This window comes from Anabas testudineus, chromosome 3 (assembly GCF_900324465.2).
Source record: "Anabas testudineus chromosome 3, fAnaTes1.2, whole genome shotgun sequence".
NCBI classification, from domain to species: Eukaryota; Metazoa; Chordata; class Actinopteri; order Anabantiformes; family Anabantidae; genus Anabas; species Anabas testudineus.
This window is the reverse complement of record NC_046612.1, coordinates 23,200,965-23,219,801: the sequence shown is the minus strand read 5'-3', so window position 1 is coordinate 23,219,801 and position 18,837 is coordinate 23,200,965. Positions and strand designations below refer to the sequence as shown.

Genomic DNA, 18,837 nt, shown 5'->3' with positions numbered 1-18,837 from the left:
GCTTTAGAGTCACAAGTTGATCAGTCAGAATACCAGTTGAAGTTGAAGTTGAAGTTGAAGTTTTTTTTGTTTTTTTTTTTTTTTTTTTACTAAATCAGAATCACAGAGCTTAAAATGCATTAAATAGTTGACTGGAAGCACAATTAGGAAAAGTTGCTCTCTAGGAATTTGTTTTGACTTTGTTTCTTGTTGATTGGCTGTGGCTCCAACAAATGAAAACAAAACCACTGTTAATTGGTTCCACCATGCCCATCATAAGCGTTCTTGTGTTACAGCATAGAGGAAATTACTAGTATAAACATTCTTCAAGGAGAAGGTACTTTAAATCCCTAACAACAAAACGTGTTTAAACATTGCAACTTAATGTCAGTGTTCAACTAGACCTCTTAAAGACTTTCGTCTATGGATTACAAATACTGCACTACTCAGTAAAGGCAGAAAACGTGGCGTGAATTACAAGAAATCAATCTGTTCTCTGAACACAACCCACTCTTCCTGCGTTGAAGTTAAAGATTCAGTGTTATTGCAGCTGATTAACTGCAGGCCAAGTCAATTATTTGACTAGAATGGCAGAACAACAACAATAAATCTATTCTGTTTTGCATGAAAGTGAAATTCTAAAAACGTGTAATAAATTGATCAGGTGTTCTGTGGAATAACAATACGGGACATCTGTTATAAAGCACAACATTAAAACTCAGAATCTCTCACGTGCGTGTAATAGCAGGCACGGAGCCTTTTCCTAACAAAGAGATATGCACAGTGGGATCTGGGTCTGCAGAATTATGTAGAATTACGTTTGTGTGAGTGAGCAGCAATAGGGGACATTTGCTGACTGTCTTGGCAGCTTCCAAAGAAAAGAGAATGCTATTAGGAGGTTTTTCTCATCTGTAGCATGGGGAGAGATAGTCTGTCTGTCTGTCTGGACTGTCAGCCTGACTGATGAGAGCTGTTATCAGGTACGTGTGTGTGTGTGTGTTCGTACAGTATGTGTGTTTCATGTCTTTGCTGACAGCTGCCTGGCAGACACTGCTTTCAGGTGTTCAGAAAGGAAGAATTTTGAGACATGAGACCTTGAAGAATCACTTTCTCCTGTACACTGCAACTCTGACTTTTATTGGAGAAGGAACCACGTGATGAAATAAATCTCTTTGTCATCTGCTTGGCTAGTCAATCTATCTAAACGCATTAAAAGAAGGTGATGAATTAGATTAGAAAACTATGCTGGGGTATGTATACCTTGGGCTGGTGCAGGAGCGCTCTCTGTACATGACCCCTCCTCCACAGGTTCTGGAGCAGTCGGACCATGGAGACCATGCTGACCACTGACCATGGACTGCCCTGGGACCATGCTCCCCATATTTAACACACTGACCCCTCCGACACCACTAGAGGAAAGAGAAAGAGAAAGGAGGAAATGAAAGAACAGAATAAGACACACAGAAATGGCTTTCTTATCAGAACCTGAGCACTATACTGGGCATCTTGCCTGAGTTTCCTGGTTTGGACAAATGCCCAGCACCACACCTGGACACCCGGTCTCTCCAGCTACAGTCAAAACACGCATACACACACACGCACACATAGTGTGCTCCACACGCGGGCTGATCTGCGCCAGAGCCTGCACTCACACACATCACCATCTCTCGCTCCTTCGAAATATCATCTTACGATATGTGAAGAGGTGTAGCCGTTTTGTTTCCAGCTGACAGTAAGAATTGACAGAGCGGAAAAGCTTCTACAGGTACATGCACGTGGGAGCTGCAAGTTTGGACATTTTATATTTTACAGGTATTTATTGATATTAGCAAATGTCTTTTAATCAAGTTAAGAGTCCAAATAAAATAATCTAATATTTGCTGTCTTCTCTGCCTTTTGAAGTTACTTTGGCACTCAAAGAATTCGGACTGACTGGGGATTGGATAAAAAAATAGCTTGGAGGAAATACAATACACTCTTTCTTATTGTGAGTTAGATGAGAAGACTGATACCACTTTCGAGTCTGTACAGTAAATATGAAGCTGCCAGCTCCCAGTTAGCTTAGCTTAGGACTCAAGCTTAAAGCAGGGAATTTGCAAGCCTGCTCATATGCACTAATTAATCTATTATATCTTTTTTGTTGAAGCTCCACAATAAAAGACAAGAATAGTCAACCAAGTTGTAGTTTTACAAGAGGTTATGTGCAAGTGTATTTCTTGGATGGAAGCAGTGAAGTTCTGAAATGCTGTCTCTGCCATGAAGTTGCCAGATGACCAGCATCCAGCTAGTTACTATGCTAAACTAAGTTAACTGGCTGCTGGCGGTGGCTTCACATTTTCCACACAGATGTGAAAGTGGTATCGAACTCCCAGCAAGAAATTGAGTAAGGCTGTTTATGAAATTGCCAAACTGTTCCTTCCCTGACTATTATACGTATAATATTTGCAAGTGCATTTTTTTGACTGGAAATAGTCAATATCAGCATCTGCTTTTTTTGTCCTATTGATTCTGTTTGTGCTTGTTTATATAAATGTAAATTAATATTTATTTTTATATCAGTACCCATATTACAAGAACAAAATAGACAGATATTTGAGTGTTCGCTAAATAAAAGTGTGCACAAAGTGTCTAAGTAGAGCACTATATGTATTTGCTGGGCTGCTGTGATCCTTCACCGGAACAAGAAAACCTTTCCTCACCATGTCAAGACCACAGCTGGTACCTTCTGCAGCAGGCATGAACTTGGTCTCACAACGGTGCCCCGTGCGATGGCACCACAGCGACTTGCAGATGTCCTGTAAAAAAAAGACACACAAAAACAAATGGTCTATAAATTTATCAAACTGATGATTTCTGTTATGATCGTTTTTTGTTCCTGTGGGCGTGCTCCTTTCCTCTTTCCTCTTGAGATTCCTTATCCTTGCCAGGACCACCATCACGCTGGTCAATGCGGCCCCACTGCCCTGACAACCGGGAATAAGCTTCTTCACAAAGTCTCTGTGTCAAATCCAATCACTGTACTTCTTTAATGAAACAAGCTATAATTGTATGTGTCATCTGACCCAACAATACAGAGACAGAGCGAGCGAGTGAGCACAGAGGGAGAGCTGGGGTCGAGAGACATGCAGCAGAGTCTGGCAATCTGCCCAACTGCAACTGGCAACAAGAGAGGAAATAGAAAGGAAGGAGGGTAAGAGCGGGAGAGACTGCTCTGTTTTGTGTGTGTGTGTGTGTGTGTGTGTGTGTGTGTGTGTGTGTGTGTGTGTGTGTGTGTGTGTGTGTGTGTGTGTGTGTGTGTGTGTTCAAGTCTTTGTCCACATGCTGATTTACTTTTCTGACACCAAGCAGGTGGCTGACGACCACACCAGCATGCTGAAATAATTCGACATGAGCCCACCGGGGAAAAAAAAAACAGGGGGAAAAAGTGTGAAAGAGAAGGCCCCAAATCCACTGTTAATCAGCATGTAGGTTAATTTACCACCCACTGACTAACACACAGGTCTAAGAAATGCAGATGTAGTATTTGATCCTCTATTAGGAAAACAGCAGGGATGTGGAGAAGTTGTGAATGGCTAAGGCAATGTCGTGTGCTAATCCGTCATATATACGATTTGGCAAACTTCATTTCCCAGCAATTACAGCCTGTGAGAGAAAAGCCTATAGTATTTTACTATTTACATGTGAATCAGCATCAGTCAATGCACCTAACATAAAGGCTTATTTCAAGACCACAAGATTCTGGAGGGGGTGCACAGAAGGAGGTTGCAAGTTTTCATTTAAATACTGGCATGCATTTTAATGGAGGGCCAAATGTGGGATGCTTAAAGTTGTTGTGCAAAGATCATGCTAATTAATAAAGTGAGGGTATTATTAGGACTGTTAAGTAGACAGTTCCAGCCCCTGTATGATCTGGGTGTTCTAACTCATTACTGGAAACTCATCTAGTTTGCCTTAGTTTAGGAAACAGCAGACTTAAATGAGAACTACTTTACAATTGTTGGGGTCCATGTGAAATCAGAGTTAATCAGCTGCAGCTTTGGTTTTTTGTAACTGCACAGGATTTAAATAACCTCTGGTTAACATTCTTACTAAAATAAAATGTTAACCATGCTAAATCAATGTCTTACCTTGACAAAATCGAGGCTGCACAGTTTGGCCTTGGAACCAAACTGCCACTTGCACTGTGTGTCTGCATCATATAGCTGCCCCGGAAGCTGTTCGGGGTACTTGTACTGACCGATCTGCTTGGGCTCATCCACCAGACAGGATGCCTGGGCTGTTCTGGTGAACACATCAAACCACCCGTGTCAGTCAGAAAGACAGCATCAGCAACTGACTTGCAAATTTAACACTACATGTGTGTCGGCCCTACCCAAGGAAGCGGCTGAGGTATTGACGACTACAAGTAGACCAAGAGAAGACCCCGTTATTTCCAGCAAGAGTAGGAGACATAATGTTACCCTCTGTCTTGCGACAAGGGTTGCCTTCCCCATCATGGATCATCCCAAAACTGGAGAAAACAAAAAGAAACTTTAAGTCCACATGTAGTCAGATAAATAAAGACAGTGATAAAACTAATGATAGTGTTTACTCACCTTGATATGTTACACTATATACAGTAATGCAGTGAAAATATGACTTGTTGCATGAAGTCATTACAGTGTTTTTATGATTAACAATTTCTTTGTTAAACTGTCAGTAAATAACAGTTTTCAGAATTGAGTCAACATGTTTCTGCACATACATAGTATTTAGCTGGTTAAACTGGAGTGGATTTGTTCCTTTTATTCAGACCGTGTTTATTTAATTTAACGTATATTCATTACATTCACTTACAAGTCTACTGGTAGTTGTCAGTATTCTTGTCAACTTTGTGAACATCTTTATAATCTGTAAAGCCTGTCTCGATGCAGTGTTTGCTAAACATACTTGTGTCCAGACTCGTGAGCGATGGTGAAAGCCAAGCCCAGTCCTGTGTCCTCATTGATGGTACAACTCCTGTACTTACTGCACATGCCGCTGATGGGGGCAAAACCTACACAAAAGAAAAACAAATTGAATTACTAGACACTTGGTTATTAACTACAATAAACTGAGTGGCTAAAAAGCCTGAGGTGGACAAATTTAAGCCTAAAATCTGTAACATAAAATCTTTGTGTCTCTTTCTTGTGCTCTCTGAGCACATTCTTTGTGTTGAAACCTTTGACAGATTTGGCAGAAAAAAATGTCCCACACGCATTCGCATACATGCATATAGGGGAATTTCACACCAGCTGCAAAGTGCTACCTCACTAGTGCTGGCCCATTTACTCTTTCAAGACTGATCAGAGACTTTGGAAGACTACTGACGATGTACCTGACTCCATTAAAAAGATAAGTGATCCTAGGTGTGGGATTTACCATAGCTGACAAGCCGATGAAAATGTTCAGTAGTGTTCATTGTTTTTTCCTATTTCCTGGCAGCTCTGTCCCCCAGTGGACTCAAACATAAGAACATCTACAGTAGAAACTTCAATATGTGGTTGATGAATGTGCCTGTGACTTAAAGAGCCAGATGTTATACTTCAATAACGCTGGAAAAATATGGGTCACATACAGTATCCATGCAATGTTTTTACGCTCAAAGCCAATATCTCAGTTTTTTGTTCTTTGTCTTAGTGAAAGTTATTAAATATGTTTAATTGTTAGTTATTTTCAACTATTTACTCCTCTTGCAGTTACCCTGGTACTACTATTTGTTGTAGTTGTAGTGTGTGATATTAGCCTAGATCTGTTGGCTATATTATTGATTATACATGCAGCTTCATCATTTGTAGACTGAACATAAGCTAAAGCACAACACTGGTTACTTCAGACATGATAGTGTATGTCTTTGGTTAGCTGCTAAAAATCAGTTATTTTACTGCAGATTCTTTTCATTTTGTTCATCCAGACCTATGTGTTCTTCACACCAGTTCTTCTCACAGATTTCACAGACCGCCCTGGACCTTTTTGTAGTGAGATCTTTATTGCATGTCACACTGTCTCATACTGTGTCCATCTTTCTGTCTGCAGCTAAACTATCACTATCCAATAAAGGCAATGCCAAGAAATGCCACTTACTGTTTAATCGACAAAAACAAATCTGATCACAGTGACAAATAATGACTTTCCATGCAGTCTCTTCTGGTTTCTCTGGTCAGACTCCCAACATTCATTAATGTGATGTCTACACTTACTTATTATCAACTAATGCTTCATACTTGGGTGAAACACAGGAACTTGTTATATAGACTTGTTGTTTTGTTTACTTTGTACTTCACTTGGATACTTTGGATAGAAGTGTCTGCCAAATGACTATATGTAAATGTAAATGTTAAGGTTAACTGAGCACCATCTTACCCAAGGTGTCACAGGGTTCATTCTTCCAGGAGCATATGTCCAACCCGGTAAGGAGAACAGCATGGTCATGCCGTTTACCACCTTTCCCCACCAGACCTGACTGCCACTGGCAGAAACTGTTGAGGGACTGGTCAGCATGGTGATTTATGGTCAAGCCCAACTGAAGTGAGAAAAGAAAATCAGAAATACAGAGTGATTAAATTAATCAATCAATTACCAGTGTCCAGGGCAGAACAGCACATTTTTCTGAATCGACTCACCGGGTCCTGTTCCAGTAACAACAGGCTAACAACCACAATGTTGATGTCAGTCCCAATGGTGCCGTCTTTGAAAAGACTGGAAACCTGTTGGTTATATGTCGATAAGATTCTGTGTGTCACAATGACTACTCCTCAGTTCTGATGCAATGCAAAGTAACATTCAACCTAAGAAAGGATGCATGCATTACTCCAATCTGGATTTATTTACAGGTAGAACAGCAGAAGAAGGTTCACATGCTAAACCATGACATTTCCATTTTGCAATCAAAATACAAAACACAACTACCAAGCTTTACTTGGTAATTTAATGTTCTAATGTAATTCTATACATGTTTTACTCATTTTAAGTTCATTCAACTTAGAATCTTAAACTCAAATTAAGAAACATAAATAGAAAGAAAAAAAATCTTGACTATATTTTTTACATGGCTGTTTATGTGACTAAGCTTGTTTTGAAGCTACTTAACTCTGCTAGTTTTACATTTTCTAAGGGCATTGAATAACTTTTAAGCCTAAGTTCAGTCAATTGTGTTTTCACAGAAAAGTATAGAAAGTGTATAGAAAGGATGCTAATACAGTATTTGCTAACATTAGCTCCAATAAGCTATGGGTCATAAAACCTCAGCATACTGATTGAGTAAGGAATCCACACATCATCTCTTCTTTCAAAGGTTACCCAGTTTCTTTAAAGTGAAACTCTGTAACATGTTGACTGTAATATGTACACTCCTTTTAGTATAAGCTACAATACTTTCTAACTACTGTATATGTGACTTGACCATTGTCATGCATGTCATAGCAGCCAATCAACAGCAGAAAAACATTTTTCATTCCACCTCCACCTTTCCTTCTCTTATCCCACCCTCACCATGTTCATGACAGTGAGGACGTAGGTGGTGACATTGTCCCTGCCGTGTTTCTCCAGCATCTTCCTGTCTGCTACCACCAGGGTCTCCACATTCAGACCTCCCACCCTGTTGGAATTGATGAGGGATCTCTTTGACCTTCCTTGCTCTTCCACCTCAGGCGCCACAAACTCATCAGGCATTATAAACGGATCCTCAGCGGGAGGCCTGGGAGCGTCTAGGAGAGCAAAAGTGGAAGGACGGAAGGGAGGAGAGACAGAGAGTTTGAGTAAGGATACAGAGAGAAAGGGAGAGAGGGAACTTGGCAGTGAGGGTCAAATGAGTGAACTGTCTTTTTCCTGGCTCGTGCCGGGTGATAAGAGTACAGGCTTGGGTGTTGAAAGGACAGGAAATTCACTCCCTACGCTCTTTCCTACCTCTCACCACTAGAAGGAAAGATAAAACTGTATACTAGGCGGAGGATTGAGCAGCCTCAGGAGTAGCCTTATTACAATATAGTCAGATACATTTACAACAAATATGCTACATACTTGTTAATATTTGTTGACGATGCAAGCCTTAAAAATACCTATGTAGATATAAAGAGATAGAACCTTTTCATCAAACTATGGTAGTATGACAGTATGTTAGTGATTCAAAAAGGAATATGAGATTCCCTTACATACATTGCTTGCGGCGTCCGCAGAAGTGTTGCCTCTGCAGCTTTCCATGCTGATAGTCATGGTGACTATGCTGCTGATGATGACGGAGGTACAGATTGTCGGGCCTGGAAGAACTGGCACTGGAAGGGCTGATAGATCTCCTGTGGACAACGTGTTCTGCTGAACGTTTGTAGACCACATGTGGATGGTGACCAGCGGGAGTGCTGAAGTTGTGCTGTTTCGCTAGATGTTGGGGTAGCGGGGCGATCAAATACTCCTCTTGCGATACACGGATAAAACCAGACTGCAAACACACATACACACACACAAGGTAAAGATAAATGAGTGCAAACTATACAATACTCAGAAGACCCTATAAAACAATGCAAGATAAATGTTTCAAACACAGTTAGTGATAAATATTTGACAATAAAATCACTTTTACTTTAGTATTTTGTGGAACTGAGTGATCCAGTCTCCACTATGTGGCCTTGACAGAGCTTATGTGAAGGTAAAGCCATCACTGATTAAGTGAGTAGTCTTGCCTACTCTAAATAGAGGGCTAAAGCACATTTTACTTCCAAACCCACCCAGATCAGCCCCACCTAGACTTCGAAACCAGGCTCTATCCTAATATTAGGCAGAAGTGCACAATGCGAAAGCAGACAGCTGTTGACTGAATAAGAAGTCCTATTTAGATTGAAGACAGAAAAGTGTGAAATTACTGTTTTTATGGAAGGCCGAGCTTTGTTTTTCATGGATTATAACTAAATTATGTGTACAATTAGAATGAGTTAAAAGCAGGTTAGGGCTTTACTCAAAGCAGAACACATTATAGTAGTGGTTGTTGACATATTCATATAAATTACAACATTGTGTTCCTGGCTTTGTTTCTAATATACCATCTGTCCAGTTTACAGTGTACATACTTTCTCAGAATAGATTTTGCTGTATAATTTTCTTTGGGTTAAACACATTTATATTGTGTATTGATTCAGACAAGCACAACGTAGGCATGTGGAAATGTATACATGACTGTACTTTAGAAGGCACATTAACACATTTTAATGGGACTTCTCAACTATAGAAAAAGAAGTAAACATAAGGAGATTCAGCAGTTTTCGCCGATGGACGGATTTTGAAGCAGTATCAGATCGCCTCAGTGTTTTGGCTTTGTTTTTGTCGAGTGGCCTTAACTGCTCTCTGAACGGACGGACTGAACTACTGAACCTTAAACATTCCGTCTGACCACGGAATTCTACCTAATTCACTCCACAACCCGCTAAATGTACACAAAATAGCTGAGCAATCAGTCACACACACACACACACACATCACTGAATTTCTCAAAAGCACAAACACACACACACGTACACCCACTGACCCAATGACCTCTAACCTTTGTGTCAGCAACCTACTGAAGTGTGTATGTTGGTTTGTGTACTGTATATATGTGTGTGTGTGTGTGTGTGTGTGTGTGTGTGTGTGTGTGTGTGTGTGTGTGTGTGTGTGTGTGTGTGTGACAGTACTCCGTTCCTGCTGAACTGACCCCATTCCCCTAGACTAGCAGGTGGCAAAATAAACAGAGCCTGGACAAAAGGGAAGCCATGGCGAGGCTCTTGTTGTCAAAACAGTGCCTGAATACATGGCAGGCTGCCATCATCAGCCCCATCCATCCCTCTAATCATCCATCCTCCCAACCAGCTGCCCACTCCTCCATCTCTCCATCCATCCATCCATTTCTCTGCCAGTGCATTTTTCATTAGTCCATAAATCATATTCACCTTCCATCACTCTTCAATGGGATGTTTTACAATAGGTTAACTGTCAAACTTCATTATTTTGACTACATGTGAGATCCACATGGTCCAGTGGTTGGGACTTTTGTTCTGCAGGGTCAGTGTTTTGAACCCCAGCACACCGAAACCTGCCAAAACAACCTTGAACAGGATGTCTCACAGCTACCTGCTCCAGCAGCACGGAAAGACTCAACCCGCAGGCACGGTGTGGAAACAATATTGCCCTCTGGGCCATGCATAAAATATATGAAATCGAAGTCTAGAATTAAGAAAGACAAGGGCCTTGGTAAAAATGACTGCAGCTTCCCAAAATAGATGAGGAATTTGAAACCGAGCTCGAGGAGGTCAGAGGAGGTGGCTCCCATCAGCACACACTGCTGTCGCCTCTCATTTGCCCATCTTTTCATCCGTCTACCTGTCTGGCATTTACAGCAGAAAGAAAACACACACACCTCATCAAATATTCCTCTCTTAAAGATGAAACCCCTTCTTTTTTTTTTTTGATAGCTACTATTTTCGAAATATATAAGTGAAGTCATACTATAACTGGCAGATAATGTCATAATTTCTTTCCTCACTTAAAGGCTGACACTGATTCTTAAGACGACACGAACTGAATTTCGACTTTGCAGCACACATCATCTAATTAGACACAGGTGTAATTAGTAATTAACTGCCAACATGCCAACTACCACACTTTGTCAGTGAACCTATAAAAGGCCCAGCTGTCTTAGGTTATGTACTTCATGTCCCATTCCTTACATCTCTCTTTTGTTGTTTCCCCACATCTGCCAGCTCTCCACTTTCTTTTCTAGTAGTGGATGGAAGTGTCTGCAATGATTATGTTAGGAAATAAAATCCATCTGCAGAGGTGATAATATTGATGTTGTGTGTGTTTATGTGTATCTTTTTGAGAATACCAGAGACAGAGAAGCCCTTTGAGGCAAAACTTTGATTTGTGAAACTAGATTATATTTATAAAATGTAGGAGTTCCTTCTCCATGAATGGGTTACAGTGTATCTATGGCAGCTCCCATAGCTATACTGTAAGGCTACACAAGAGCTGCTAGAGAGATTATGTGGAGACTGCAAGAGGTGTGAGTAGTCGGTGGCGCTTGTCTGTTCTGTTGTCTGTCCATTGATAGCAAGGAGAAGAGAATATTAAAGAAAGGCTTGGTAATTTCCTCACTACCAGGAACTCACATCTCCATTGCAAACTTTTAGCCTGCTGTCACTCTCCATCATAGCGATTGCACGAAATAAGTCTCCTATTCAGTACAGAGACAAAGAAGACATTCACATAATTGCTAACATCAAATACAGTAAATAAAAAGCAGCCCTGATCACATACATCCACACATCTACATATCTGCAGTACTGCCTTCAAACGAAGGTGAACTACTGAACTATGAATACAGATCTCTGCTGAAGGTAGTGATGTTAACACATTGTGTTTAAATCCAGCTTAATTCCTGTCATTCTAACTTTATGACATCCCTCACTTCCTAGCCATCTGCCAGCACATTATGTTACTGACTGTAGAGTATGCTTTGCATTTGTCATTTGGATGTCTTGTTTCCCACTGCCATCATCATCCACCTTTGGCACGTGGCCCAAGTTCTATTAAACAAACACATCTCCCAGTTTGCAGAGACACTTTCTAGGAATGATATACCTCAACGTACCTCAACCTCAACTATTTATTTTCATATTGTATGTTAGGATTAATAAGTTATGACAAATCAGAGATTTGCATTATGGGAAATTTAGGATTCTGTGATTTTGTAATAGACAATTAAAGTGTAGATAAATCTGCTCCCGCCGCATTATTGATTTTGATGATTTTTGTCTTCTGTAAATTCTGTCATCCAACAATGTGTAGCTGCAATATTATAAACTGATGGAGTATCCTTTTAATACCTGCAAAATAGTAATTTTTTTTCTACTTGTCATCAGTGTAATAACTCTGTTTATAATAGTTTCTTGCTCAGGTGCCAGTCTTTTTCTCCAATGATGTATGATGACTTCTCCACCACACCTGTAGACATCAGAGAGGCCACCTAGCAATGATACAGCAGACCTCTAGTTATGCCAAACATTAAGACTCGTACAACTTTGAAATTAAAGGGACGAAAACTCTTTGCTAAACACTGGTTTACTTTCCACCCACATTATCACCCAGGCTCACACGTTTCTCTCTCACACACTTGAGTTCTCACACAGATTACATGCTGAACCAAGTCACCTGCAGGCGGCAATGAGAGTATTTTCTACACTAGAAAAAAGCTCTTTTTGGATTTTTCTCTGTCCTATTGGCAGACTAACGGTTTACATTAGGGGAGACAGAATCTTTAACTTGTCTCTGTATAAACTGTAGCTTCTTTTAAAGTTTCCCACCATGATATTATAAGGCAAATGAGTAAGTGCTTACATGCTGTTAAAGACTAGGCCTGAGCAACAAGAAGCCCCAAGCCGGTGATTATCGAGTACTAAAGCACATCTGCAGTCCAGCTCAGCAGACAATCACGTGAACACAGTGTGCGGCGGAGAGGGGGGAGAATCCTAGAGCAGTGGAGGCTGCCCCACAGGCATCTAACTTATTCAATGGTATCACAATCTGAGTAATTACAGTTTGCTCAAGAGAAATTATGTGTCTTTTAACTGGGGTAGTGAAGAGATGGATTAGAAGAAGAAAAGAGGCAATGACAGGGCATAACATCAGTTGAATTTCTCTTCCTTCAACTTCAAATAACTGTATTTCACAGAACACAGGAGCCTACATACAAACTGGACCCAATAGGTGAATGTTAAGCAAAGTTCACAATCACTCCTCTACTTCGTTGGGTTGGCATTGAGCTCAGTTGGTAGAGCAGTCATTTAAACCCAAGGGTTACTGGTTGCTCCTGGCTATATGTCAGAAGGTGTCCTTGGATAAGACACTAAAACCCCACAATAGTGCTGTCATATACTGCAGCAGTCCAAGCAACAATTTTCCCAAGGGGATCAATAAAGTATGTCATTATTATTATTATTAACTAAAGCATAACCCTCTTCATGTATGACTGATTATGATGTCTCAGTAGCCAGGGGTTTTGCAGGCCTTGTTTGTCATCACTAATTTTCTTTGAACAACCTACTAACACTCCCTGAAAGAGACAAAAAGGGAAACTGATGGTGCTGGATGCTTCTTTTGTCAGTTGGAGCCTTTGGGCATGGTCCCACTCGTTATCTCCAGTGCACACAGCAGGGAACAGGAGGACTACTCCCGCATGAGCCCATACAAATGGAGATGTCCTCTTTCAAGTGCTGTTAATTGCATTCTAACTAGGTTACAGTGCAGTTTTAACACTTTCCCTCGCTTAGAAAAACTGTCCTGCTGTGATGCAAATGGTGTGTAAAGTCTTCATTCTGTTGAAATGCACATACAGTAACTGTGCTGTAGATGTATGTGAAAGTAACTATTCAGTTTACCAGCAAAAGTTATCCAGTCCAGGAACAACAAGGGGATGGAGGTGTCAGAGGTGGGAAGACACAACTTATTTCTGCAGTCAACAACACTATTTTTTGCATTTCAAAGCTGTGACATTAACTTCTGTCCTAAAAACTGATAAACTCTAAATGATATACTTACCAAACTATTTGTTACCCTTCCTCATCCTGGCAGTACCATGTTTTACTGTAAGCCTGGTCTGCTTTAACACTGAACCAGTGAATGTCCTGCAGTGGTGACATTAGTAGGTCAGACTTGACGTATGGGTTCTGTTTGTAGATGTTGCAGCATCCACTTGAAGACTTGTGTGAGAAAGACCTTGCACAGACAAAAAGACACACAAGCACACACACACACACTTACACAGACTTTGTGTTTTTTCTCTCTCTTTCACACACACAACATCCCACACCCATGCTGAGAGCCTGACCCCCCTCTCCCGCTGGCATCTAACTGTGGGCACTACATCACTGTCAGCGACCAGACCACCAGGGAACGGCTCCGGGCCACTCTCCTCTTGTAGCGCCAAGCTCTGAGCTCCACTGTGGCCCAGCCCAGCAGCTGAATTATGGCCAAGCCAGAGAGGCACATTGTAGAGCAGAGACGTTCCAATTTGTTGGCCTTTACAGAAAACGGACAGGTACAAATGACCCAAGTGTCGGCTGGAAATCGGCCATTCAAGTGTCATTTTTTACTCTGCATAACCCTGAGGGACTTGGAGCATACTGACAACACACAGACATACACACATAATATGTTGTCTTTGTTCCAGGCCCTACGGATGAGTAATCATATATTGTCTCAGCTCCATGAGTAGTCTAATGGGATTACTGCATCTACACATGTTAAATATTCAAACAGAGCATCAGTGCTTAAGTGTATGACTTTTAGCCAAACACTTATTTTCCAGATGTAGTTTACGGACACTTTTTCATATGCTTTCAATGTCATTTTTGCAGTTTTGGAGTAGAAGTGACTTTGAAGTCATCAATTATTCCGGAATACATACAGTATGCAATTTTACCAAACAAATAAAAAAAATAAATAAAACTTTGATGCCAACAACAGTTTTGTAAGAGAGGATGTCACATTTTCCAAACAAGTACTGGAGCTCTACCTCTCATATATTAACATTGTGATGAGTTCTATAACCACAAAGCACTCAAGAGACTATAGTACATCCAGCAGCAATTACAAAGCCTAGGGCAAAGAGCAAATGCCTCTTTTCACAACAAAGAGCTCTGTGCTTTAACAGACAGAGGTCACAGGTTGAGATCTTGTCTTAGATTAGTCACCGGTGGATGTCACAAAACACGGCACTGTGTCAACGACGGCTATCAGACAGCAGGTTTGCTCTGAACTTCCTGAAAAGATGAAGGGCGCTGAAGGAGGGAATAAAGAAGGTGTGTTCTGGCACTTTCTCTTCTCTTGTGTTTCCTCTTACACGTACCTGTGCAACATCAATAAACTCTAATGCCTGGGGGATGCTGGATCATTAGGACCAACTTCATACATGCATCCAAAACGTTTCTGGGGCTTATCTGGAAAACGACAAATCTTTCAGATACTATCACCTATTTGTCCAAATCTGGTAGGATTGAAGGAGGGGCATCCAAAGGCAACACACTATAAAAGAGCAGTTCTAACAAAGTATAATGGCTCCGCAAAGCTGGCATGGCAAGCATTTGAACAAATGGCAACTCATCTGTTCTTGAAACTTAATTGTTGAACATTCAATGCTGGAAATATTGCACTGGAATATCAACCAAAGGACTACAATAGAAGTAATCAGCACTTGCAATACAATTTTCTGAAGCGTTAAACTTCTTATTCTTATTACTTTATGAGGATATACAGAGATGTGTATTTTCTCACATAGACCAGACAGAACTGGCACTGTGGGACTCAAAACTGCCCTCATTGCCCCAGAGAGAAGAATCTTATCCTGGGAAGGGTCTGGGAGTACAGAGGGGAGCAGTAAATCACTTCTTCTTCTCTGCATTCACACAAGTGCCAAGAAGCTCTGAAATTGCACTGAATAGTAAGAACCTGTGAAAGTCCAGGTTGACATCAACCCACCCACTCCATATGCCCATGGATTGGGGTCAACCAGCAAAGCGACCTCTGATGAGAAACTGTCAAAAGAAGAAAGAAAAGAGACCCTGGCCGCCTCCCCCCACAGTGCTTTTACAATTCAGAGAGCATTACATCTGAAATGACATCCTTTCATGTCTCACAGACAAGTACATTTAACTCAATAACACCAGTGTGATGCTTTATGAGGACACAGAGAAAATAATTAAAAGCCAACAAATAAAAACGTTTTCAATTAATGGGGATTTACAAGAGAAAATCCTTCTTTGCCTATCATCCATCCATCCTGCCCTGCTCTTAATACCATCTCGCCCTGGTCTTCATTTAAACAGCTGTATCCCACTCTCATCTGCTTTGCCTGGAAGAGAGTGATTATTTAAAAAAAAAAAAAAAAAAAGACCGGTTGTGGTTTGGCCCAGTAGCCGAGACTGACACCTCTGTGCTATTAACAAGCAGGGTCAAGTCCAAAAACCCTATTTCACAGACTTTCTTTTCCCTTTTCTCCCTTTTCCCCGTCTCTGTTGAAAGGAGACAATGACAAGAAGAACGAGGAAGCTCTTTTTCTTTCTTGTTCTCACCCCATTTCTTCCCCAAAAAACCCTTTGACATGGAGTCCATCACTCCAGCTCTCTATAAAGAGACCATCCAGCCTCCCTGGGAGCCTCCACCACAAACAATGAATGCACATTATTCGTGCACAACACTTTTCTCTCTCTAGAGCTGCACTCCCAGCCCAGCTCGCTCCTCATTCATTATTTCCACCCTCTTTGCTTTTCTCTCTCCCTTGTGTGTTTTCCTCGATTTCCTTGCCTTCTTCTTTTTTTTCTGACGTCTCCCCCTAGCATTGTTTTTAAGCCCAACTTAATCTCTTCCTCGAGCCTGTCACTGCATCAAGGCAGGCTTGAACAGTTCTTTCCTCATTTGTACTTAATCCGAATATTCTAGGCAGGAAGCTAGATAGAAAGCAGGGGTTAAGTGCTTTCATTGTTTTAAGTCTTCCAACTGACAAAGTCGAAGCATGAAGAGAAAGAGACAGAGAGAGAGAGAAGGGAATTTGCTTTTTAGATGTACTTGGCATTTCGTCTCACTTTATGCGTTCACCTTTAAAGTTTGTTAAAATGTTGTTTATCTGCCAGAGATGTGAAGAGATGAGTCAATTTAACAGGCCGAGTGAACATCCAGCCAACAACAGCCCAGGGGTCATACTTGGAAGAGGAAGAATAAAAGAAAACTAAGCACAAACTCAGAAGGAGTAAAAAATAGATCAAAGCGTTTGTCAAGGCCCATTCAAATGCAATCAAGACCCAATCACATTGTGTCCTCGCAGCGTTTTTAAGAGAACGGGTCAGTGGTGTTTTATTGTGAGTGGGAGCTAGCCTAATGAAAGGGACAATGCGAAGATTAGCAGTGCCAGCCAGGCGGCTCAAACTTCACCCTGGCTTTAATTGCCGCAAACAAGAGGAGATGTAGAGGCAGGGCAAACAGAGGACAAAAGAACAGAGAGAGCAGGGAAGGAGGTGGTAAGAGGAGGTATGAAGGCTGGATGATAAATGGACGTATGGCTTTTATGGAGGTGTAGAGTGTCCATCTGGTCCAGATTGGTGTGGGTCGTGTCAAGAAATGTGCGTTTGCTGGTGAGAAATAGGGTCCAAATGCCGAAGATCTTGTAATTAGACAGAAAAACATATCTGTATTTTGGATCTGAACTTCACTCAAATTAACTGAAGTCTATATCTAAAACCCAAACATAGCGACACTTGTGAGAGCAGTTTGTGGGAAACATCTCAAATTCTGTAATTTGTTTTGGCTCAGAAATGAAGTCACCACATGCTAATAAGTTAGCCAAGTTAAGCTAAGATAAACTATGCAGCTTGCTGAGCAGGGTTAGGGTGAACACTGAAGGCAGAGTAACACAGCTAGCTAACATAGCTGTATACAAACTGAAACGTTTGATTACTAACACCTCTAAAGCTCATTAGTTCAGATGTATCATGTTTGTTTAACTCATACACAAACAGAGATCTTAAAATAACACTTCTCAGCTTTAGCAAAGTCTGTGCTGTTCTCAATAAACAACAGTGCCTTCTGTTAGCTGTTGTTAGCTATTTACATTGTGAAAGTCCCTCTATGAAAAGAATTTGTCATTTTTAAAGGTTTATTTATTTTACATTACCAAACATAGTGTATAAATACGTGTGCTAATATGCTAGCAAGCATTTTCTGTACATGGACCCCAGGTTTTAGCTAAGCTAACGTTAGGCTAGCCCCATGTACGACTTCAACATTCGCTATATTACTTTTACATAGCATTTCCTATATACAAACCTTAGGGGAGATGAGACAAAAAAAACAGCAGCAAGTTTTATCTTCGCATGACTCCTTAACTGTCTGCCAGGAAAGATAAAATGTTTTCTTGAGGCAAATATTTACCAACTGCGCCAGTCACTGTCGCTGCTTACGACACACCAAAGAAGAAGAGTGACGAGCGCGGGCAGCAGAGACTGCAGCAATCTAAGGTTTGAACTTTTCTTTTGCCTCTGGGAAGCTCCTTATATTCTGACACTTTGAAGGAACAATCCACTTCTGTACTGGGTAAAAACAACTTTTCATCCTAATGTTTTAAAAGTTAGTGTTGTACAGAAAACTGTGTGACAGGATCGTAAAATATTATTCACAGTGTTGAAGTCGCTCTCGGGCTAAAGCTAGGCTAAACCCAGTCTGTCACCAGCTGCATACTAAACACAAAGAGCACGTTGAAGGAAAGCAACTGACATATTCCCCAAAACAATGACTGTTTTCTTCTATTATTCATTTACACGGTGCACCAGCGGGTGTGGTGTCGGAGGAAAATTGGAAATAGCAGTGACCAATCCTTAGCGTAGATGTGTAAATCAAGGCATTAACATGGAAAATGTGATGCAAGGCACCACAACAAGCCATGCTCTCGTAGACATTCAATTAGTGCTGGTGTGGACAGCTGGGCCTGTGGGTCATCCAGGCTTTTCACCATGGCACTTCTAAATCCAGTGTGAACTTGTTTTTCCCTGTCATCCACAACAATTATTTAGATACATACACACGTATACAGCCTGTCATTTTAATCTTCCTTCAGTTCTCCTTCCTGATCACTAAGCCGCGTGTGTTTGTCATATGTGCTGGCTCTGCAATGAGCAGTTGTTGTGAATTATTGCCCTCCTTCATGTGCTGTAAAGTCAGCAGTATAACATTTCTCTCTTTTCCCGCACTCTTCCTTTTATCCTTTCATTCTCTTTTTCTCTCCTCCCACTGCTCAAAGAAGCACAGGACGAAGCATGAGAAAGTGATGCT

The 18,837-nt window shown here is 41.0% G+C and overlaps 1 protein-coding gene across 1 annotated transcript in view; it reads right to left on the bottom strand.

Moving 5' to 3' along the window:
• The window catches only part of adamts18 (ADAM metallopeptidase with thrombospondin type 1 motif, 18), a 45,090-nt gene that overhangs the window by 24,626 nt on the left and 1,627 nt on the right, over positions 1-18,837 (bottom strand). The window contains 9 exon segments of the mRNA XM_026378585.1: positions 1,240-1,388; positions 2,679-2,774; positions 4,107-4,260; positions 4,352-4,489; positions 4,909-5,014; positions 6,361-6,520; positions 6,621-6,704; positions 7,489-7,703; positions 8,152-8,431. Of these exon segments, the coding sequence (XP_026234370.1) occupies positions 1,240-1,388; positions 2,679-2,774; positions 4,107-4,260; positions 4,352-4,489; positions 4,909-5,014; positions 6,361-6,520; positions 6,621-6,704; positions 7,489-7,703; positions 8,152-8,431 (1,382 nt within the window).